Source organism: Pleurodeles waltl, chromosome 9 (assembly GCF_031143425.1).
Source record: "Pleurodeles waltl isolate 20211129_DDA chromosome 9, aPleWal1.hap1.20221129, whole genome shotgun sequence".
Lineage (NCBI taxonomy): Eukaryota > Metazoa > Chordata > Amphibia > Caudata > Salamandridae > Pleurodeles > Pleurodeles waltl.
Window position 1 is genome coordinate 69,549,268 of NC_090448.1, and position 23,691 is coordinate 69,572,958.

General features: G+C 43.0%; 1 protein-coding gene across 1 annotated transcript in view; it reads left to right on the top strand.

Annotated features, from left to right (window-relative positions):
- Nucleotides 1-17,472, top strand: part of SEC13 (SEC13 homolog, nuclear pore and COPII coat complex component) — a 32,355-nt gene extending 14,883 nt beyond the window's left edge. The window contains exons 5-9 of the mRNA XM_069206325.1: nt 422-555; nt 1,925-2,058; nt 3,885-4,005; nt 4,628-4,774; nt 16,950-17,472. Coding sequence (XP_069062426.1) covers nt 422-555; nt 1,925-2,058; nt 3,885-4,005; nt 4,628-4,774; nt 16,950-17,060 — 647 coding nt within the window. The 3' untranslated portion in view covers nt 17,061-17,472. The remainder of the gene's footprint in view (nt 1-421; nt 556-1,924; nt 2,059-3,884; nt 4,006-4,627; nt 4,775-16,949) is intronic.
- The last annotated feature ends 6,219 nt before the right edge of the window (nt 17,473-23,691 follow it).

Sequence of the window (23,691 nt, forward strand, 5' to 3'; positions counted from 1 at the left end):
TATCTGATCATGTGGTTATCTTTTGATACTTTTATAAACTAAAACATACCCAGAAGCTACTTGGGGCTAAAGGAAGATTTGAATGAGGTGCTAAAGCTTATTTCTTACAGTGGTATAACTATATTGTTGTTGCTTTGCTACATGCATGTACTTTTCAAAATGTTGGGTATTCATGCACAGTTTTCCGCTTTACTGGATAAATATTTAGTACTTCCGAGTTGTGTCTTGAGTTTGGCGATCTACAGTGTCGTTCGACATGTGCTGTGTATTTGCTATATTCGTGATTTCACTGTTGAAGTAACTTTACACACTGCATGCTCTGGAGAGCCAGGAGTCTGCTTGTGTGAGTGGGTATTGCCATGAATTGAGTGTGAGTGTTGTTCATGGGTCTTTGAAGCTTAACCCAGTCTCCTTTCGACAGTGAACTCCGTGTGCTGGGCCCCGCATGACTATGGACTGATGCTGGCTTGCGGTAGCTCAGATGGAGCCATCTCCATGCTCACCTACACGGGAGATGGCCCCTGGGAAGTGAAGAAGATAAGCAATGCACATACGGTAAGAGTTATGTTCCCTGCCTCTTACCCTTGACTGCCAGACATTCCGTTGTGTTCTTTATGTGCAGTGATGACCTGCACAGTCTCATCTGGACGTTGAGCTTGGTTGTCACGCAGATGTGCCCGTCACATGAATTAGCTGAATTCTCCAATGCTCAAGCAGAGATGGATGCTTTTTGTAGCTACAGAATAATGTGAAGTAGCTTTGCCACAGAAGAGCTGGGCTGCCCATCCTGCTTCAAGCCATTACCGGTCCAGCGCTCACCAGCTTCTCATAGCTAGAACTAGGAATAGGGACCAGAGGAGACTGATAAAATGATTAAAAAAGCCTTTACAAGGCACTGTGTCCTTTAAACGCTTTACAAAAACATAGGAAAATTAGCAGTATCGTTTGAACAATTTAGTCACAAAAAATAAATCTTGTGTGGCTCAATCTCCAAATATGGGCTGCTCTCCAGTGGTCCTTATGAACTTTGCTGGTTCTGAGAACCGAGTGCCCGATGGCCTGTTGCTGGAAGCATGTTAGTTCTAATAGCGATGAATCCTGGGCCATTCCTCTGGTGGGACTATATCAAGGGTTAGGAGAAATTAATTATTTGTGAAAAGCTCTGCTGCATTTGTCTTCATAGAGCATAAAGCTCAAAGAAGTACAGCCTGAATGCAAGAGAAGGGGGTGTCGCTTATCGGTGGGAGTATAAAATATTGTGAACAGCCTTTCTGCCCCATTTCGTAAGAAACTGAAGAAAAATGAATATTAACCACCTTCAATGAGAAATTTATTTGCATTCGGAGTGTGTGATTTTTAGGTCTGCATTAGCCAAGACTTTTTGATTTTAGCACAATTCGATATGATATGCTTATTAATCGTGGCTTTTAGCCAGCCCTATTCCTCCATTGTTCTGTTATTGTCATTTAGATTTTTCTTCTACCCACTACAGCATACAGCGCAGGGCAATGGGTCCGCCTACTTCAGCTTTTGGCTAATGTGACTGTGAGTGATGTCATTCTGCTTGTTCACAAAGAGGACACCACACACTAAGTAATTCCCTTCAGTGCCAGGACTACTTTGGCAACCTGTGTGTTTTTTGTTTTTTAAACCTAAAAATTGTTTAGCTTTTTACTTTTCTTTGTTTTTTTTTCCCCCTAACAATCTTTGTGTGAGCCTGGCAACTCCCTCAACAATGTTTTATAAAAATAATGACAAAACAAGCATTGAAAAGCCAAAAGGACTGGCACCAGGTACCATACCGATTGGCTTTGACAATACTTGTGTCTTATGTCGGTAGATTAGTGGTAAAGTAGTGCTGATTTGAGTGCGTTTCCAGTGGTTTGTAGCAAGACGTTTTAGTTTGCTTTCTTTTCCCACACAGATCGGATGCAATGCTGTGAGCTGGGCCCCTGCAGTTGTCCCTGGTAGCCTTGTAGATCAGCCATCTGGTCAAAAACCAAATTACATCAAGAGATTTGCATCTGGTGGTTGTGATAACCTAGTTAAAATCTGGAAGTAAGTCTTCTCGCTGTATCATTCTTAGTAGTAAGAGTCTGTCGCAGGTTTGAACGGGACAGTTTAAAGTCTGAAGCATCTTCAGTTCATCAGGTTTATATAATAATGCCGTTGCTCTTAAAAATGCAATCAGTGTACTTTACAAACTCAGCCTATGTTTTATTAATGTCCCTTAATACCAGTTCACATGTTTGTGTCGATATCCCATGTAAATGTGCAATCCATAATTTGTCAATACTGTCATTTCAGTCTTGACATAGATAACCAGCAAGTTGTGCTATCAAAGATGTGCCACGATGGGTTTAATTCATTCTACTGGTTAAAGTAACCATGAGAGTGTCCTAGTCACGTTGGTTGTCAGTGAGTTCTCATTTCAGAGTACTGAAAATTAATGTTGCTATTCTTTTTGGCCTTTTGTCACACCTGGTGCTTTTGACCTCACTGTCTCAATACCTGAATGTTAAAGGCTTCTGCGATCTGCATCCTCGATGGTTCAAAGTGAAATATGCAATACGTATTTTTCAGGTGAACCACATTGTAAGCTGTATTTCTTAGTGCTCTGACTTTACAAGTTCTTATCCATAAATCATGATGTTCTCAGTACATAATCAAACGCTATGCTGCTGCCTGAACAGAATGCTAAAATGCCTCTCATTTTCACTGGACAAAGTAATGCTTAAATATATACAAGTCACTCAAAATGCCGTTGTGAAATTAGTCTTCCATGGACGTGTTACTGGGCCCAAATTTAGAGTATTGTTTTAACTGTTGGTTTGAGCCCTGATGCTGTGCAAGACTCTTACCCTCCTTCAAAGAGTCTTTCAAGAGGAAACTACTGATATCTCAAAGAGGTGCCTTTTTAAACAAAAATGTTCTACAGGTAGCAAACTACTTGAAGTGTCCTTCTCATATCTGTTTGTGTTTATAAACATGGTTGTGTCAGTAGTTAGCGTTGGCCCATATAAGTAAACAGAGGCAACATAGAGTTTTTTAAACTATTATTATGGGATGTTTTCTACTTAGATAGGATTCAAAAGTTGTTGAGGTTATGGATGCGTCCTGTAGAAACAGTGCTTAGAAGCGTTGACATTTGTGGAGGTTTGAAAACGTAATATAAATACAAAACACTTTGTTGAATAGGGACATACCTGAAATTCTACATTTGCAAACACTGGATAACATAAAACCTGTTTTGTTTTGCTGATTATCTCCCTCAAATCATCACCTTCAGTCATCTACTTTGGTGTTTGTTTCGTTCACAACTACATGTTAAGCTATGAATCACTTCTGCACAGAGATACAATTCTGTCAAATAGAAATAAATGTCATGCTATTGATCTGACTGGTGCTTTGAGTGCGGAGGCATTTCACACATACTGCGTGACCGCTTGCAGCTGTAAATTAAATATAGATAGCCTCAATTTAAAGGTAAAGCCCCCTCTGATTCAATGCAAATGGAATGGAGGGTGGTAAGACATTTAGTTCAATTTGTATCTGGTTAATAAGCACCTGTGCCAGCATGTGTGACCATTCTGTCCCTGGCATGTCCTTTTTTAAAGTGTTAGTGCAGTTGATGTTTACTAATTCCCCGTACTCCTGAGTGAATGGTACACAATTTCTTGATCCTCATATGAACAGTGTGATGAATATGGATCTTAAGTGTATTCCCTGGATTCTGCCTAGAATATTCTTCGATGTTTTTGAGTGCAATATCATTCTATGTCGCAAGAATCTGAAATGGACATTGATTTTCGACAATGTTGAAATTCTTGTTGGACACCTCTTCTGTTCAGGACGGCTTTGATCAACCTTTTGTTTTATTTCAGAGAGGAAGATGGGCAGTGGAAAGAAGATCAGAAGCTAGAGGCACACAGTGACTGGGTGCGGGATGTGGCCTGGGCACCATCGATTGGCCTGCCCACAAGTGCTATTGCCAGTTGCTCACAGGTGAGGCATAAATTAAGTTTAAGAATGCTCATGTCTGTTAAGCCTGCTTGTGAATGTGATCTACCTTCTCAATGCAGCCATCTTTATATTGTTCTCACTTCCAGATTGTTGTCTTATTGGCCTCCCACCTTACCGATTTTAGGAGTGAGGAGTGAGCATTTCCATTCCTTGTTCGGGTGAGGAATGATTAAACTAATGGGAAGGAAGCATTGGTTTTGTGCTTCAGTAACTCACATGTAAAGATGTGGAGTGATTGGTATCCCCATCTTAGCTGCTTCAGTAGCTGTGCTCTGCTTTAGAGACAACACAAGTTTGTCTCCCAGAAGGTGTGTCCACTCAATCATGTGTTCTTGCTAAAGGGTTCTGTCTGCTTAATGGATGTTTCACTTTGGCCACTCGAGTCAATCACTGGAAGAGATCCGAGATGATGACTTAACTGGGATAAGGAATATAATTCACTAGTAAAACAGAAAGCTGTAGGAAATCCACCATGAAATGCTGCTGCACTCCGTTCACATTGGACATTTCGGTTAAAGAAACACTACTGAGGCTCATCCCCTGTACTTGCTACCTTTCCAAGTGTCCCTCTTGTGATACCGTGTGTTGTTCCTTTCTTCTCCAGGATGGCAGAGTGTTCATCTGGACGTGTGACGATGCAGCGGGCAACTCCTGGACCCCTCGGCTGCTACACAAGTTCAATGATGTGGTGTGGCATGTGAGCTGGTCCATTACAGCCAACATACTGGCTGTGTCAGGTGGAGACAACAAGGTGTGTATTACTGTCTGCCCGAAGGAGGTTAGAGCAGGCTAAAGCATGAGGTGATAAAACTGCGGTGCCAACTAACTTGTTTATCCCTTAGATTTTGTAAGCTCCTAGGATCCACCATTCAGTGTCAGGAAACCATGATAGCATGTTCACCGCTCCGTGGAGACAGTGGAGCAACAGTGGGTGATACGCACTGAGCTATGCTTGCTGTCGTCAGCTTTGCAAAGAAGCAAGCCACATGCACTGTTCATCTTTTTTGACTTTCCGAGTACTATATGGAATTTTGTAGGGGAGTGACGTGGACAGGATCTGTTGTCAAGGAAAAAAATATGTTCCCCTTCCTGCTGTCCCTCTTATTCAGTGACACAAGGGAGGGGGAAGCTGCCATGGCTCAGACCTTTCCAAACAAGAGGGGCAGAGCAGTTTGGCAGAGCTGGAGAGGCAGGGTCTGTGGAGGCTTCATCCCTTTTCCGTCCACTATTCATGAAAGAGCTGCTGCATGTGCTGTGCTTGCAGGCACGCTCGGGTATAGCTGAAGCTTTCGTTCATTGACAGCAAAGTCAATGAGACAAGGTAGGAAGAAGGGGGGGGGCGAGAGCTTCTGGGCTGTTTAAATCTTCTGTACCTTAGAGGAGGCGTTTTTTCTATTAGGACATTCCACCCATAGAGATCTGAATGTTGGGACAGCCTTTTGGCCCGCAAAGCAGGGTTTATCGGCCAATAACGTTGTGCTCCCTTTTTATTGACGTGGGTTTGGTCAGTGTTGCTTGCTGTAATGGACTCCAATAAACTGAAAAGGTGAAAACATACTAGTGGGTGCACCTCCCGACATGTGAGACAAAGTCTTTGTTATGTTTGTTCTCTTTTAGAAAGAACTATAGTTTCATGGGTTAACAGGTCTGGCTTTTTATTTGCTCCATTTTTCTTTTATTTAGATTTGGACATAGAACTACATACACAGGTTGAGTAAAATAGGCGGGCAGTCTTTTGTGAAGGATATTGTTCATTACATTTTCTTCATGCCTATTGTAATGAATGAACTTTTTTTTTTAAGCATTCAAAATTGTTCACAAAAAAGATATTTCAACATAGGGTGGCATGGTCATAGGGGGAGACAAGTCTCCACTGCTGCTGTAGTGAGAATGCTGTCTCTAATGTATCATGGATTCCCATTTTGTCAGAAACTAAAAGTAATTAAATGTTTGTAACCTGCCTTATGTGGAAAGGCAACGTCCATAGATATCCAAAAGCGTTCCTTTTATTATTCAGATATTACTCACAAAATAAGTTTCAGTTATCAGACCTTTAGAATTAAACTAGCAACAGGTCTGAAAAGCCACAACCTATTATTAAATTAGATATGATAATGAGAGACACTTTTTTTAAGAACAGATATATTGTCCACCTAGCCTATCTGACTTCCGGTGATATATATACATTTTAGTGTGATTTCTAATGGCGGGTGTCGCATAGCCCCCCTTCAATCCTAAAGAAAGCCCAAAATGGAGAACACAAGCCTGACAAAATTACTAATCTAAATCTCATTTTGTGACATTATCCGAATGAAGAAAATATTTTTACCATGAAAATCCAAAAGATTTTCTTGAAAAAGTATACCCAATTCGGGTTTGAATCCCAGATCCAGTATCAACAAAAACTCTTTACAATTTGTAACATATTACGAATTCGAACAAAAATGTTGCGGTAGATCTTTTTTATATCTACCATGACCTGGGAAATAAATAAAAGTAAAAACATTCAAGGGAAGTAAAAAAGAAAATAGCTTCAGAAGACGAAGGGCAAAAAGAAGATAAGGTAAGTACAAAAAAGAGGAAACCGTTGTAGGTGGCGGTCAGGCACATGAAGGAAAAAAGGGGAGGCAGGGCAAGAACGTAACTGGCACTATCAGGAAATATAAAAGCAAAGAAAGAACTAAGGGGAGATTGGGGGGAACACTTGAAATCCCCCAATGAAAAAGATTAAAAGGTTGGGTAAGAGTAAAAGCTGGAAAAGTAATGGCTGTATGGTTGAGTGAGTAGAAGTCCATGGGGAAATTCCCCATCCCCCAACCCCTTTGAAAAGAGAGAGAATACAATTCAGAAGAAGCGAGAAACAGAAATCGAGTAAAAACAAACAGAAGGAATTTTTCACCAAAAAGGACCTTCATCCGTTTGATTCAATTAACCTAGTGAATAGCTTACACCTAGTTGATGATTGTTTGTGAAAAACGGTTTTGATGCAAAAGGATTGTCGGAACTGGTTTTGTCAAGTTTGGTTATTGCCATTTTCACACACAACTCTGGATGCACAATTGCACCTGCAAATATTGGAATCTGCCAAACCTATCAATGCTATGAAACTCTACTAAGCATATGGTATGAATAGAGGTCTTGAGACATTGTTTCAAATGACCCTTTGAAATTGAACAACGTAGTGTGTAAAGGCACACCTTGTTTGCATTACCCCCTGATAAGAAGCTTGCTAACTTCTGAAGATCTAAGCATACGTGTCTAACATTCAAACTCCAGTATGCCTATAAATTGAGACCAATATCCGTCAGTTCCACACACGTTGCACTAAGGGCCTGTTCTAGATATTGGCGCTCTTCCACAACCCGACTGACAAAAATCTATTTGTTTGTATTCATCTTACACGCACAGATTGTTTTTTGTGCAAGTGTCAACACTTTTGGCCGTGAACAATACGTGGTTTTACAGTTCTAAAAATATTTACTTGCGTATTTTTCCATGCACATAAATCTCGATCTTACAGCTTGCAAATACCCTGAAAGTTTGAGAACACCCCCAAATATACATACTTGTGAATTTTCACAAAGTGTTTCTCAGACCATTGCTCCCTGAAAGCGGTCAGAGCTTTACTTAGATAAAATGAGTAAATGCCCTTCAAGCATGGAAATGGGAAGTAAACACCCAAAACTGATGTAGGGTGATAGAGATTTAGTGGAAAGGGTTTCTCTACTAAGAAAACGTATTTTCCTGGTGTGGAAGAAAAACAGTTTTGGGTGCATTTCAACTCTCATGAGACATTTTTGCATGCATAATTGTACATGCATTGTGTGAGAAAATGCCTTCATAGTAGCAGAAATGTGAATTCTCAAACGTCTTCGAAGAGTGATCCTGGAACCCAGCGACTGCCACAGCTCACCAGTAGGACTCTTGGGAAACTTAGCAAATTCTAAAGAAACCTGAATCTTACTGTGAATGTGGAAGGATACACTTGTAATTTCTGTCCCTATCGCTCTAGAAACTACACTGTGTTCATTGGGAGATTACGTTCAGTATTGTACAGGATGAATTACCTAAGCGAATTCTGCATCTTTCTCAAGATTACATATTAATTTCCATGGCTACCCTTCTCTTTATCAATCTTCTCGTGATTCATTGGCTTGGTCTTTGCATACAGATAGTAAACAACGTTATTGGTATCTGTAGTAATTTGTCTTCATTGAAGCATTAATACCGCCATGCCCCTGTTCCCTGAAACAAAATAGCATTCTCATAAATGTGACCAGTGTTGGGTTTCAGCATCTTTCCAAAACCTTTGGGTTTCTGCTAAGTGTGAGAAATGTTCACCTGTTAATAATAACTGACAGTGATCCCAAGAACCATGGATATAAACTATGTAGGTGCAAGTGGGCAGGAAAAAGGGTATCCGAAAAGCTGGAAGCGTGACATGCTGTGTTACTAGGTTGGGAGTTCGACAGCAAGCCATTATAATGAATCATTATTAATGTGCACATGAACTTGAATTTGGCTAATCAGTTTGAAGAGACCAAAGTAAAGCTGGGGACCCAGAAAAGGCTGCACTTGTAGCGTAGACCAGGTGCATACATCAGTCTCTATCTAATATCCCACTTTGAGGTGGATTCAGTGAGTACCAATGATGTGAGTGGTAGTGGCATAGAGCAACGGCTAGTTTAATGTTATTTTATATTATGGGCCAGGTTCAATTGATAGAGCTGAGTCCCACGTCTGAAAGTAATCACCCCTCTCCGATGTGTAGCCAAGAAGCATAACCTTTTTCATTTCAGTCCTAATCCTTCTTAAAATGTCCATAACATCCCTGGCAGGTATGTGCTGAGCTACCTTCTCTCTATCCGATTTGCTTGGTGCCTCGTTCAGCAGATCACTCAAAGTGTCTGGAAAAGAACCTAATCTCTTTTCTCTTCCCACATAGATTCACAACTCTTGAACCGACCATACACCTTTCAGGCCATCACCAGGGGCCAGCCTTCTCTCTCCTGCCTGCTGTGTGTAAAGATAGACATTACACTGTTTCAGGCAGGTATGGGATGTTGATTCAGTGTAGACATACATGTGGTGTCCATATCGGAACCCAGAGTGCCTGACTGGGGTATTTGGCCACTTGCCTATCATCGCTTTTAATTTTACATCCTCAGCCCATGGGTATTCCTCCAACCTTTGAGACTACCTCTGCATAGCTTTAGGTGGTCCTACAAATATTGATATTTGTGTTGAGCCTGGAATCTGTAAGGGATCATGTCAGGGTGGACGTCTCACACACACTTTCCAAGGAAAGAATATCAATGGTTGCAATATCCACCCATCTACTAAATACATCCCTCTACCCTTCCGAATGGGCCCAGTTGTCTGCCCTTGGTATAAGGGTCTTCACTGATCTGCAAGCTACCTTTGTCACTCCCTTTGATATTATTAAGGCTCCTGACCAATCTGCCCTGCCCGCCTGCTATTTCTGGTTCACGTTGCTTCATCTGCTGCTGGTCATCCAACAGCGCCCAAAGTTCTGGTGGGTAAATCTGCTGCTTTATTTTCAAGGTTCTGGCCACAGTGGAGTACCTGAGCCTCTAAGAAGGCTGAAAGTGGGGGGGAAGGCTGAAAGTGTGGGGGGGGTTTCGGGAGGGAGGGGTAGGACAAAGTCAACATGGGAAGGAGAGGAAGGGCGTAGAAGGATGGATGGGAGTAAATGTTGACCTTAACACCTTTTGTATATTTTGGCCTTTGGCTACTTTGGCTACTTTGGAGGGCTGTGGATCCTAGAGAAGATATGTGGTGGGGGCAAGAGGGAAGGGATTAAGTGGAAGATGGCCCGAGCCAGGAGCAGAGCCAGAGAGGGATGGAAGGGAACCAGGGGAAAACGGAAGGCTGGTTTAATATGGAAGGGAACGTAGGGAGTGAGGCAGTCAGAAGCACATTGGAAGGGGTGAGAGGGAATATTGGGGAAGCAGGAGACAAAGAGGTGAAAAGGTTAAAGGGAACACTGGGAAAGCATGAGGTAGAAACGATAAAACTAAACAATGAGGGGATGAGGCAAGTGGAATGGAGAAATGGACAGAGGGGGAGTCAGGAGCACAGAGATGAAAGGGAATGGGAGAGCATGGGGAGAAGGATCAAACAAGGCATCTGGAGAATAGAAAGCCAACCGGATGAAAGGGAATAATGGGAGAGCGAGAGGCCAAGGCACAATGGGAAAGGGGAAGGCTAAGGCATGATGGAAAGGATATATCGGGAGAGTGGAAGGCTAAGGCACGATGGAAAGGATATATCGGGAGAGTGGAAGGCTAAGGCACAATGGAAAGGATATATCGGAATAGTGGAAGGCTAAAGCATGATGGAAAGGATATATCGGGAGAGTGGAAGGCTAAGGCACGATGGAAAGGATATATCTGGAGAGGCTAAGGCACAATGGAAAGGATATATCTGGAGCGGGTAAGGCACGATGGAAAGGATATATCGGGAGAGTGGGAGGCTAAGGCACGATGGAAAGGATACATCGGGAGAGTGGAAGGGTAAGGCACGATGGAAAGGATGAAACGGAACATGGGGAGAGTGGAAGGCTAAGGCACGATGGAAAGGATGTATCGGGAGAGTGGAAGGGTAAGGCACGATGGAAAGGATGTATCTGGAGAGGGTAAGGCACAATGGAAAGGATATATCTGGAGAGGGTAAGGCACGATGGAAAGGATGTACCGGGAGAGTGGGAGGCTAAGGCACGATGGAAAGGATACATCGGGAGAGGGGAAGGCTAAGGCACAATGGAAAGGATACATCGGGAGAGGGGAAGGCACAATGGAAAGGATGAAGGGGAATATCGGGTGAGTTGAAGGCCAAGGCACGATGGAAAGGATGTATCGGGAGAGTGGAAGGGTAAGGCACGATGGAAAGGATGTATCTGGAGAGGGTAAGGCACAATGGAAAGGATATATCTGGAGAGGGTAAGGCACGATGGAAAGGATGTACCGGGAGAGTGGGAGGCTAAGGCACGATGGAAAGGATACATCGGAATAGTGGAAGGCTAAGGCACGATGGAAAGGATACATCGGAATAGTGGAAGGCTAAAGCATGATGGAAAGGATATATCGGGAGAGTGGAAGGCTAAGGCAGGATGGAAAGGATATATCGGGAGAGTGGAAGGCTAAGGCAAGATGGAAAGGATATATCTGGAGAGGCTAAGGCACAATGGAAAGGATATATCTGGAGCGGGTAAGGCACAATGGAAAGGATATATCGGGAGAGTGGGAGGCTAAGGCACGATGGAAAGGATACATCGGGAGAGTGGAAGGGTAAGGCACGATGGAAAGGATGAAACGGAACATGGGGAGAGTGGAAGGCTAAGGCACGATGGAAAGGATGTATCGGGAGAGTGGAAGGGTAAGGCACGATGGAAAGGATGTATCTGGAGAGAGTAAGGCACAATGGAAAGGATATATCTGGAGAGGGTAAGGCACGATGGAAAGGATGTACCGGGAGAGTGGGAGGCTAAGGCACGATGGAAAGGATACATCGGGAGAGGGGAAGGCTAAGGCACAATGGAAAGGATACATCGGGAGAGGGGAAGGCGAAGGCACAATGGAAAGGATGAAGGGGAATATCGGGTGAGTTGAAGGCCAAGGCACGATGGAAAGGATGTATCGGGAGAGTGGAAGGATAAGGCACGATGGAAAGGATACATCGGAATAGTGGAAGGCTAAAGCATGATGGAAAGGATATATCGGGAGAGTGGAAGGCTAAGGCACGATGGAAAGGATATATCGGGAGAGTGGAAGGCTAAGGCAAGATGGAAAGGATATATCGGAATAGTGGAAGGCTAAAGCATGATGGAAAGGATATATCGGGAGAGTGGAAGGCTAAGGCACGATGGAAAGGATATATCGGGAGAGTGGAAGGCTAAGGCATGATGGAAAGGATATATCTGGAGAGGCTAAGGCACAATGGAAAGGATATATCTGGAGCGGGTAAGGCACGATGGAAAGGATATATCGGGAGAGTGGGAGGCTAAGGCACGATGGAAAGGATACATCGGGAGAGTGGAAGGGTAAGGCACGATGGAAAGGATGAAACGGAACATGGGGAGAGTGGAAGGCTAAGGCACGATGGAAAGGATGTATCGGGAGAGTGGAAGGGTAAGGCACGATGGAAAGGATGTATCTGGAGAGGGTAAGGCACAATGGAAAGGATATATCTGGAGAGGGTAAGGCATGATGGAAAGGATGTACCGGGAGAGTGGGAGGCTAAGGCACGATGGAAAGGATACATCGGGAGAGGGGAAGGCTAAGGCACAATGGAAAGGATACATCGGGAGAGGGGAAGGCGAAGGCACAATGGAAAGGATGAAGGGGAATATCGGGTGAGTTGAAGGCCAAGGCACGATGGAAAGAATACATTGGGAGAGTGGAAGGATAAGGCACGATGGAAAGGATGTATCGGGAGAGTGGAAGGGTAAGGCACGATGGAAAGGATGAAACAGAACATGGGGAGAGTGGAAGGCTAAGGCACGATGGAAAGGATGTATCGGGAGAGTGGAAGGGTAAGGCACGATGGAAAGGATGAAACGGAACATGGGGAGAGTGGAAGGATACATCGGGAGAGTGGAAGGCTAAGGCACGATGGAAAGGATACATCGGGAGAGAGGAAGGCTAAGGCACAATGGAAAGGATACATCGGGAGAGGGGAAGGCGAAGGCACAATGGAAAGGATGAAGGGGAATATCGGGTGAGTTGAAGGCCAAGGCACAATGGAAAGAATACATTGGGAGAGTGGAAGGATAAGGCACGATGGAAAGGATAAAACGGAACATGGGGAGAGTGGAAGGATACATCAGGAGAGTGGAAGGCTAAGGCACGATGGAAAGGATACATCGGGAGAGGGGAAGGCATGTTGGAAAGGATGAAAGGGAACATTGGGAGAGTGGAACAACAAAGCATGATGGAAAGGATGAAAGGGAACACCGGGAGAGGGAAGATTAAGGCACAATGGAAAGGTTACATTGAGAGAGGGGAAGGGTAAGGCACAATGGAAAGGATGAAAGGGAACATTGGGTGAGTGGAAGGGTAAGGCATAATGGAAAGGATACACCGGGAGAGGGGAAGGGTAAGGCATGATGGAAAGGATGAAAGGGAACATTGGGAGATTGGAATAACAAGGCACAATGGAAAGGCACAATGGAAAGGGTACATTGAGAGAGGGGAAGGGTAAGGCATGATGGAAAGGATGAAAGGGAACATTGGGTGAGTGGAAGGGTAAGGCACGATGGAAAGGATGAAAGGGAACATTGGTTGAGTAGAAGGGTAAGGCATGATGGAAAGGATGAAAGGGAACATTGGGTGAGTAGAAGGGTAAGGCATTATGGAAAGGATGAAAGGGAACATCAGGAGAATGGAAGGATAAGGCACGATGGAAAAGATGAAAGGGAACATTGGGTGAGTGGGAGGGCAGGGAACCGTGGAGAGGCTGAAAGGGAGCATCAGGAGAGCATCAGGAGAGCAAGAGGCCAGAACATGATGGAAAGATAAAAGGAAACATCAGGAGCCCAGGGCACGATGGAAAGGGAATCCAGAAAGCAGGAGGCGTGGGCACACAGGAAACGATGAAGCCGAGCAGATAGAGAGTGAGAACGGTCAAGTGGTGAAAGAATGGAAGTAGAGAAAAAGGTCAGAGAAGGATGAATGAAAGTTAATACTGACTTAAGCTTTCTGTAGTGCTGGCACCACGTTCCCTATCGCTTAGTTCAGAGTGTTCTAGGATCTGCAAGAGGTGAGGTCTCAAGAGAAGGGACGGAAATGAACATGGGGAGAGATAGAGGGGGGAGAGCAGTGATTGGGATGAAAAAGAAGATTGGGGAGATTATGGGAGAATCAAAGTGGAAGGGATCAAGGAGAACACGCTGAGTTGAAACAGGAGCACAGGTAAAGGGATCCGAGTTAACATGAGAGCGGAACGATAGGGGAAAAATGTGAACTAAAGTGGAAAGTGCAGAAAAACAAATATTTCTTTATGTTCATGTTTTGTGCAATACCAACTGGTTGCCACTAGGCTTTCTCAAAAGTAAGACTATGGGAAGAGCGAGGAGTGGGAGTAAGGACTACTGATGTCACTCTCTTTAACTCTTGGAATATTCTATTTGTTTCTTTTTTTGTTTGTTTTTACTATAGTTGACATCTATTGGGGCCACTCCTGTTTGGGATTTCACAATTTAGAAGGGGCAACACTGTTGGAATGCACTTCGACCATCACTAAATGAGAGATTGAAAACACAATGACTTGCCTGTCACTGTACCTTGTCTTAAGAATTTTCTCCCATTTAATATTTCCTCCTACACTTTTTAGATTTTATTTAGAACATGACAATTCCAGTGATGATAAATGCAGCTAAGATTGTTGCCCTCTTCACGCAACGTGGTGTTCTATGAAATCATTCATTGCAACTTGCCTATTGCCTTTTGGATATGATCAGACTTTGCTTGGTTGGGGAAGCCACAGCTTCCTGGTCTTGGTGCACTTTGAATATGAGGATGATTAGGGAAAAGGTCTGCATGCTCATAATGAAATTGTTGCTCTCCGAGGCCACGCTGCAGAGTGCTGGCTGCAAAGCTCAAAGGTGATAATCTAAGCTTGCTTTGTGTCTGTAGGTGTGGCATGTGCACTTTTTCCACAGTTGGCCTGAGACCAGTTTCCCTTGTAGCCTTTGATGTTTTCTTATTTATGTTCTCCATGAAGTGTCTGATTTAAAGCAAACGTGTGGTCTGTGGTAATACTGCTCATGAATCAAGTGAAAGTCAAAAAAGTCTGCAAGGATGGAGACTTCATTTGTCTCTCTGGGCCTTCATACGTTACATCAAGAGAAGGACCTTGTACAGTAATTGTGTGGAACACTTAGGTAATCATTACAACCCGGCGGTCGGACCGCTGCCAATGTGGTGGTTCAGCAGCCATTTTACGACCGTGGTGGTCGCACCAGTCGGACCACCAGCACCGCCAGATCACGACTTTTCGTCGGTCTGCCGGCGCTGACGGTCCTAATCCTCCAGGCCAGCACTGCAAGCAGCGCTGCCGTGGGGATTACGATTCCCTTCTCCACCAGCGATTACATGGCGGTAGCAGACAGTTAAAATCACCACAGGTGCTGGTGCACCCTACACATTACAGCATTGCTGCCAGCTCATTAATGAACCAGCGTCAATGTTGTTGTCGTAGTTTGGACTCTTGCTTTAGGCAAGACTGCCGATTTAAGGATGACAGTACTTACGTTTGTAGGTGACTATGCCTATCCTACAACAAGTCGCAGCTGTCGCCTCAACCCTTCCGGCTCACTAGCAGCACCTCACCAAAAACCCAAACAGTAAAAGGTGATCTGTGGCAGCCTTTACACATGGACTCAAGAGTATGACATCTCAGGGAGTGTCGTGGTTAAACAGAGATTACCCCTTTCTCACAGATACATCATGTCTCAACCAAACACAGGCAATGACGACGATGCAGTAAAGTTTCAATAGTTTTTATTTAACACAACTGCAATCTGTGATATGTTGCATGGGCTGCAATGATTAGGATAATGAACGGTGCAAGAAACCGAATTGTAAAGACAAGAGTCATTATTACGAAGACCCCCACCATCTTGCAACAACATGAAAAAACATAAGGTGTGTAATATGTCCTAATACCCTATCATAATAGGCCTAACCTCCTACCTAAAGGAGAGCTGAGTATGTTAAACCTAATCTGCCAATGCCATGAGAGGTGCCCCCAACCCTTGTTACCTTGGAATGAGGTCTCTATCTCAGACTCCGCAGGGACACGAAGACTGGGTCAGCGTCAAGACGACGTGCAGTATCGATATCAGCGATGGTGGCGATGCCCTCTGGTCAGAATCCCTCTGATTATCTGGCTAAAGTGTGATGTATTTATACAGATCTACTTGGACCCCTGACGTAGGTGTGTTCCCAAACAATAGATAACAGGCATGCTTGGGGCGGCAATTAATATAAACAATTCCCTCGAAAGCATAGAGAGGGAAAGTCCCTAAGAGTGAACACCAACTGTTTCTTTGTCTTTGCCACTTGATCTTGACGCCTTAACGCGGTGGCACTGATAATGCAAAGCATAACAAGTGGCCTAACTATAAACAAGGCAGCCATCTTAAAGGAATTAAATGGGCTAAGACAGAGCAAGCTAAGTAGGTTAAAAGTCACTAGGTGATGGGGTACAAGTCTGCAAGCCGAAGGCTAAGCGAACTGCTGTTATCCCATTAAAACAAACTAGGATTCACTACACTGTAAGGCTGTTTCCCGCCGAGCCTGTCGGCGGAAACAATGTTTCCGCTCGCTGACCTAGTGGGAAATTTAATGGGGCCTGCTTGAAGGGGACTGCACTGGCGGTAACCTGACTGTGGGAGTTTAGCGGACGCCTTTTCCATCCGCCAAACTCATAATGACCCCCTTAGTGTGCACAGCCTGGAGCCTGACACTTTATGCACTATATATGGTCTCCCACCATGGTGCCTTTATCACACACTTTCACAAAAGGGACAAGAAAAATTATAGAGGAACCCAACCCTACCTACATGGACTGCTACTAGATCATAAACACAGCATAGTTGTTTGAAAACTGCCCTCACCCACTTTTTGTGGCATGCTTCATCATTTGGCAAAATGTCCTTTGTCACACAGACAGAACTGAATGTTGAAAAACTTGCTGTACCTAAATTGACTACAGGGTTAGACAACATACATATCCCAGCATTTTTCTACCAGAATTTCACTCATGGTGCCTTCTGGTCCTAATTAGATGATTCTGATGCCACCTAATGTGTTTTGTTATTTTGCTGTTCTTTGTATGTGCTGCTACTTGGGGGCTCTATAAGCCATTTTATGTATGCCTCATACTTCCGTTTTTTATTCTAGGTGACTCTGTGGAAAGAATCAGTGGATGGACAGTGGGTTTGCATCAGTGATGTTAACAAGGGCCAAGGAGCTGTGTCTGCAGTTACAGAAGGACAGCAGAACGAGCAGTGACCAGTGGACTATCCGGCTGCTCTTGCTCAGGATGCAGCATTGGATTCTTTCTAACAAAGAACTTGTGCCTGTTATGCTGCTGGTGCCCTTACCGCAGTACAACAGCAGGACTAAGTAAACGGCAAAAGCCATACAAAGATGTCAAGACCACCCAGGCGGTTCGTTATACCCACCTGCGTTATTGAGATCCTCTGCATATGTTGGCATCTGACCATTCTGGCAGGATTCAGAAAATGAAAACCACAAAGAACACTTCCCCAAAAACCATTGCCAAGTGCGGTTGATTTTAATATCTGCGTTATTTTCCGTGCATCTAATCCTTTTGTTTAAAATCTGAAAACAAAATGGAAAGAGTACTCAAGTTTAAATAAAAAGATTAATTATGCGACACAATGTTGAGCATTTGGAACAAGGGCTGGATTGATGTGACTTCTTATGATTTTTCAGAGATTGATACTCTATGGCTTCCCTAATCTATGGAAATACAATGTCAGTTAATTGATAGGAAACCCAAATTATGTTTGGTCAAAGAGTGGGCCAGAGACCCTATACCTTCCAATTCAACCAGCATCTACATCCACTGATGTAGAACCATAGGTTGGCCATATAATGTACAGTCCAGAAATACCACACCACCCAGAAGTCACATCTGCAGTTCTGAACAAATACCATTTAGTTTTCAGAGTTTACTGAACAGGTCTGGTCTGATCTCGCTATCTTTGCGCCAAATGTCCATTCCAACTGGTGCATTGCCCCATTGGAAGACGACTGCTGCTGATGAAAATCCAGAAAACATCTGTTTAAATCCGTATGCCCCTTACTGTGTGATAAATGTGAATTGTACGTTATGCATTACAATCCCATGATGTGTCCATGGTGGTAGATATCTTTTCTGAACCCAACACACATCCCATTAATATTGGATGTCATGACGATCCACCCACATGCTAGTATTTAAGTCCTGAGAATCCATACATATTCTAAAAGTGTCATTGTGTTTAACTGACAACAACTACTGCAAAAAACTTCTCTTAAGACTGCTCCCTCGATGACCCTGTCTTTACGCAGTCACCCCAATCCTTTCTTGAACTTGGCCATTGTGAGCACTAGGCCACTGCATCTTGTGTACCTTTAGGGTGAGCATTCACTTTGAACTCGTCTTAGGCCCACTAACATTAGCTACTCTTTTTGTAACATCTTCGGATATTGATGCTGTTTCTTAGTGCATAATAACTCTTTAGGATGATTTATGTCTAATCTTAAAACCTTGCTTTCTGGCTCGATCTGGTGAGAATATTCCCTTTCTGCAACATTGTCTCTTGAATTTAGTATCGTACTCAAAACAAATTTTATGAGTCTGGATTAATGTTGGCCTTGTATAAAACCACATTAAGAAATTTTGACATGTTCTCTTATGGGCTCCAGACAGGCTTTTGTTTTTTCACTTAAAGGCCCTCCATGGGCTATATTATTTTAATTGTTGGTGCATTTTTTTGCTGTATATAACTATGCTTAACAGAAGGCTTAGTGCTTTTTAAATTCCCACAGCAATCTTGTCCACGTGTGATATGAACATTACTTCTTTCCCTCCATGTACCCCTTATCCTCCCTTGTTCCACTGCACCATCTTTAGTTGTGTATCCCCTTCTTGTCCTCACTCTTCATAACTTTACTCTCAAGGTGCCACTCCTGTGCGGAGAGAGCAGTAAAGGGCATCTTCTAATGGCATCTTCCCTGTTTGGGTTCGTTTAAGCCTGGAAGGACCTCTGGCTCAAATTTCTGTCTCATGTCCTCACCCCACTCGCTCTTGGGTGCTTCACATGGGTTGGTCCTCTATCACTTATAGGGTGTTCCATATAATGAATGCCCTGCTGCTTTAACAGTGCCTCACGACTGATGTCCATATCGCTCCTGGCCCGCATAGCACTTTCTCACACTTCATTTTTATATAGCACTTTCTTGGTGTTTTAAAAAAATACCTCCAATTAGGTCCCATCATTCCTGGGTGAATTCTATATAGATCTCCTTCGATGTTTTTGCATCACAATAATGGGTCAATCATCTTGTGACTACTGGTTGGATTCCACATAGCTCTTCCATAGTGGTTTAACGGCACCATCAGTGATCTGGTCCTTTATCACTTCTGAGTGGATTCCATAAAGCCATAATTTAATGCTTTACCTGTGCCGTCAACGGATTGGTCCTCTGTCGCTTGTGGATGGATTACAATGCAATGGCTTTCAGGCACTCCTGATTGGACTCTTTATAGCACTTCTGTAGTGTCCATACAATGCTTCAAATGGGTTGGGTATTTATTACTACTGAGTAGACTCCACGTATGCTAGCAGACTCAATTTGCCCATCCACAACAAGTTCTGCATTTGGCAATGTTCACCCTAAAATTGATAAGCATTTGCAACAGCTTCTGTTTGCACACTTTGCTACACTCCCTTCCTTTGAGCAGTAGTATTATGTTTTTAGCTGAAACAACCTACCTTGACCAAAATGTCAAATAATGGCCAAATAATAAATAACCTCCTATCAGTCATATGCTTCAAAGGGCTACCAAAAACTTGATGTAGATCGGAGCATTTCATGCCCTCCCTAGGGTTATGAAGTAGTTGGACCAATATGCCTCACAAGGGCTATGGACAGTGCTTTATAAATACTAATATAATTCAATACAATATGCTGATTTAGAATCTGCAAGCATGATGATTTCTGCTCTTCCTACAGTCATCTTATGATATGGTTAAACTTACTGAGCGTAGAAGAAAATCATCACCTGAACCAAGGTCCTCATTTCCTAAATTGTTCACAGTTTTATCAATTCCAGCCTGGGCTTTGCATTCTCAGGTTCCCCACAATTATATTTGACAATAATAGCCTTATCCTGTTGCGCACCAGTCGAGCACCAAAACCTACTTATGACAATATAAACCTGAAGCACGTCAACAACTTGCATCCCAGCATGCTGCTTGTAGGGGGTACCTGGTGAGTCACTGTCACTCCAGTAACTGGTGCAATAACTCGGTCAAGCCTTTTCTGATACTCCCGTGGTAGGTAACACTGCTCCATATGTGCAGGAGAGCAACCTTTTGCACAACAATAACTGGTAACACATACACCCATCCGCCACCCCTGTGACGACCGTTGTATACTTCAACGTATATGCTAACGCATTTTTCTTATCCACCTTACGATTCGAAAACGCCTCACTGAGGTCGAGGGATCTTTTTACACAGTGAGGAGTGTGGTTAATGGTACACAATCATTTCAAAACCAACAAAAAATGTAAACACCATGACCAATGTGGTGATGGAAGAAAACTCCAATCAATAAAAGTTTCAAAGCTTTAATTTATAACTACAAAGTCACATAAATTGCGTGCAGAATCAAATTATAAAGATAAATGAAAACTATGGGTTGACAAAATCTACAAAACAAGTTTAATCTACTCAATATCAACACCATTAGACATTCAAGAATAATAATACATATTAATGAAATGATTTGAGAAACAGAAATATCAGACTGCGAATACATTAATCAAATCAGGATTTGGAAATAGGTTGTCCCTACTGCAAGCCAAATTAAGACGAGCATGTGTGGGAATGGGCTAACACATGCAGGCAAAAGTCAAAAAGAGACACAAAAATAATTTGGAAAATAATCTATCTCGGGCTAAGTTAAACTAACCATAAAAATAAAATAGGCAGGTGTCAGCATGCTAACCTCTACTAAAGAAATGCAGTTTAGGGGAAAATAAAATTTGCAATAAAATATACCTCTCCCAGGGTCTGCATTCAGTTCAGTTTTGTCAGCAAATGGAAAATGTCACTTACCCAGTGTACATCTGTTCGTGGCATGAGACGCTGCAGATTCACATGCTTTGCACATCCCGCCATCTAGTGTTGGGCTCGGAGTGTTACAAGTTGTTTTCTTCAAAGAAGTCTTTTAGAGTCACAAGATCGAGGGACTCCTCCCATTTCGGCTCCATTGCGCATGGGCGTCGACTCCATCTTAGATTGTTTTCCCCGCAGAGGGTGAGGTAGGAGTTGTGTATTACAGTAATAGTGCCCATGCAATGGAGTAAACATGTATGTACATAATGTAGTTTAAGGTGATATATTTACAAATGTTCAAGATCAACTTCAAAACGGCTACAGGCTCCCGGGGAGGCGGGTGGGTGCATGTGAATCTGCAGCGTCTCATGCCACGAACAGATGTACACTGGGTAAGTGACATTTTCCGTTAGATGACATGTGTAGCTGCAGATACACATGCTTTGCATAGACTATTAAGCAGTTATCTCCCCCAAAAGCGGTGATTCAGCCTGTAGGAGTTGAAGTTGTTTGAAACAAAGTTTGTAGTACTGCCTGGCCTACTGTGGCTTGTTGTGCTGTTAACACATTCACGCAATAGTGCTTGGTAAACGTATGAGGCGTAGACCATGTGGCTGCCTTACATATCTCAGTCATTGGAATATTTCCTAGAAAGGCCATGGTAGCACCCTTCTTTCTAGTTGAGTGTGCCTTTGGTGTAATAGGCAGTTGTCTCTTTGCTTTGAGATAAGAGGTTTGAATGCATTTAACTATCCATCTAGCAATGCCTTGTTTGGAAATTGGATTTCCTGAATGAGGTTTTTGGAAAGCAACAAATAATTGTTTTGTTTTCCGAATTTGTTTGGTTCTGTCAATGTAGTACATTAACGCCCTTTTGATGTCTAACGTATGTAGTGCTCTCTCAGCTATAGAATCTGGTTGTGGGAAGAACACTGGTAGTTCTACTGTTTGATTCAAGTGGAACAGTGATATGACTTTTGGTAAGAATTTTGGATTTGTTTGAAGAACTACTTTATGCTTGTGTATTTGAATAAATGGTTCTTGTATGGTAAATGCTTGGATTTCACTTACTCTTCTTAGAGATGTGATGGCAATTAGAAATGCAACTTTCCATGTTAAATATTGCATTTCACATGAGTGCATGGGCTCAAAAGGTGGCCCCATGAGTCGCGTTAAGACAATGTAGGGTTCCATGAAGGAACTGGTGGTGTTCTTGGTGGTATAATTCTTTTTAGGCCTTCCATAAAGGCTTTAATGACTGGTATCCTAAACAATGAAGTTGAGTGGGTAATTTGCAGGTAAGCTGAAATTGCGGTAAGCTGTATTTTAATGGATGAAAAAGCTAGTTTTGACTTTTGCAAATGTAGCAAGTAGCTTACGATGTCTTTAGCAGATGCATGTAAAGGTTGAATTTGATTATTATGGCAATAATAAACGAACCTTTTCCACTTATTTGCATAGAAATGTCTAGTGGTTGGTTTCCTAGCTTGTTTTATGACTTCCATACATTCTTGTGTAAGGTCTAAGTGTCCGAACTCTAAGACCTCAGGAGCCAAATTGCTAGATTCAGCGATGCTGGATTGGGGTGTCTGATCTGTTGATTGTGTTGAGTTAACAGATCTGGTCTGTTTGGTAGTTTGACATGAGGTACTACTGAGAGGTCTAGTAGTGTTGTGTACCAAGGTTGTCTTGCCCAAGTTGGTGCTATGAGTATGAGTTTGAGTTTGTTTTGACTCAACTTGTTTACTAGATATGGAAGGAGTGGGAGAGGGGGGAAAAGCGTATGCAAATATCCCTGACCAACTCATCGCCCAGAGACTGATCTTGTGGGTACCTGGATGCGAAGCTTTGTCATTTTGCGTTTTCTTTTGTTGCAAATAGGTCTATTTGTGGTGACCCCCAATTTTGGAATTACGTATGTAGTACTTGGGGGTGAATCTCCCATTCGTGGATTTGTTGGTGATCCCGAGAGAGATTGTCTGCTAATTGATTCTGAATTCCTGGTATAAACTGTGCTAATAGGCGAATGTGGTTGTGTATCGCCCAATGCCATATTTTCTGTGTCCGGAGACACAACTGTGTTGAGTGTGTGCCTCCCTGTTTGTTTAGGTAATACATCGTTGTCATGTTGTCTGTTTTGACAAGAATGTGTTTGTGGCTTATTATTGGTTGAAAAGCTTTTAAGGCTGGAAATACTGCCAATAGTTCTAGGTGATTTATGTGAAACTGTTTTTGCCGAGTGTTCCATTGTCCCTGAATGTTGTGTTGATTGAGGTGTGCTCCCCACATTATCATGGAGGCATCTGTAGTTATTACGAATTGAGGCACTGGGTCTTGAATAGGCCACCCTTGGTTTAAATTTATATTGTTCCACCATTGAAGCGAGGTGTATGTTTGGCGGTCTATCAACACTAGATCTAGAAGTTGACCCTGTGCCTGTGACCATTGTGATGCTAGGCACTGTTGTAAGGGCCGCATGTTCAATCTTGCGTTTGGGACAATGGCTATGCATGAGGACATCATGCCTAGTAGTTTCATTACTATTTTGACTTGTATCCTTTGGTTTGGATATATGACCTGTATTACATTGTGAAATGCTTGTACTCTTTGTGGACTTGGCGTGGCAATCGCTCTTGCTGTGTCGATTGTTGCCCCTAAGTATTGCTGTGTTTGACACGGCTGAAGGTGTGACTTTGTGTAGTTGATTGAGAAACCTAGTTTGTGTAGGGTTTCTATGACGTACTTTGTGTGTTGTGAACACCGTTCTAGTGTGTTGGTTTTGATTA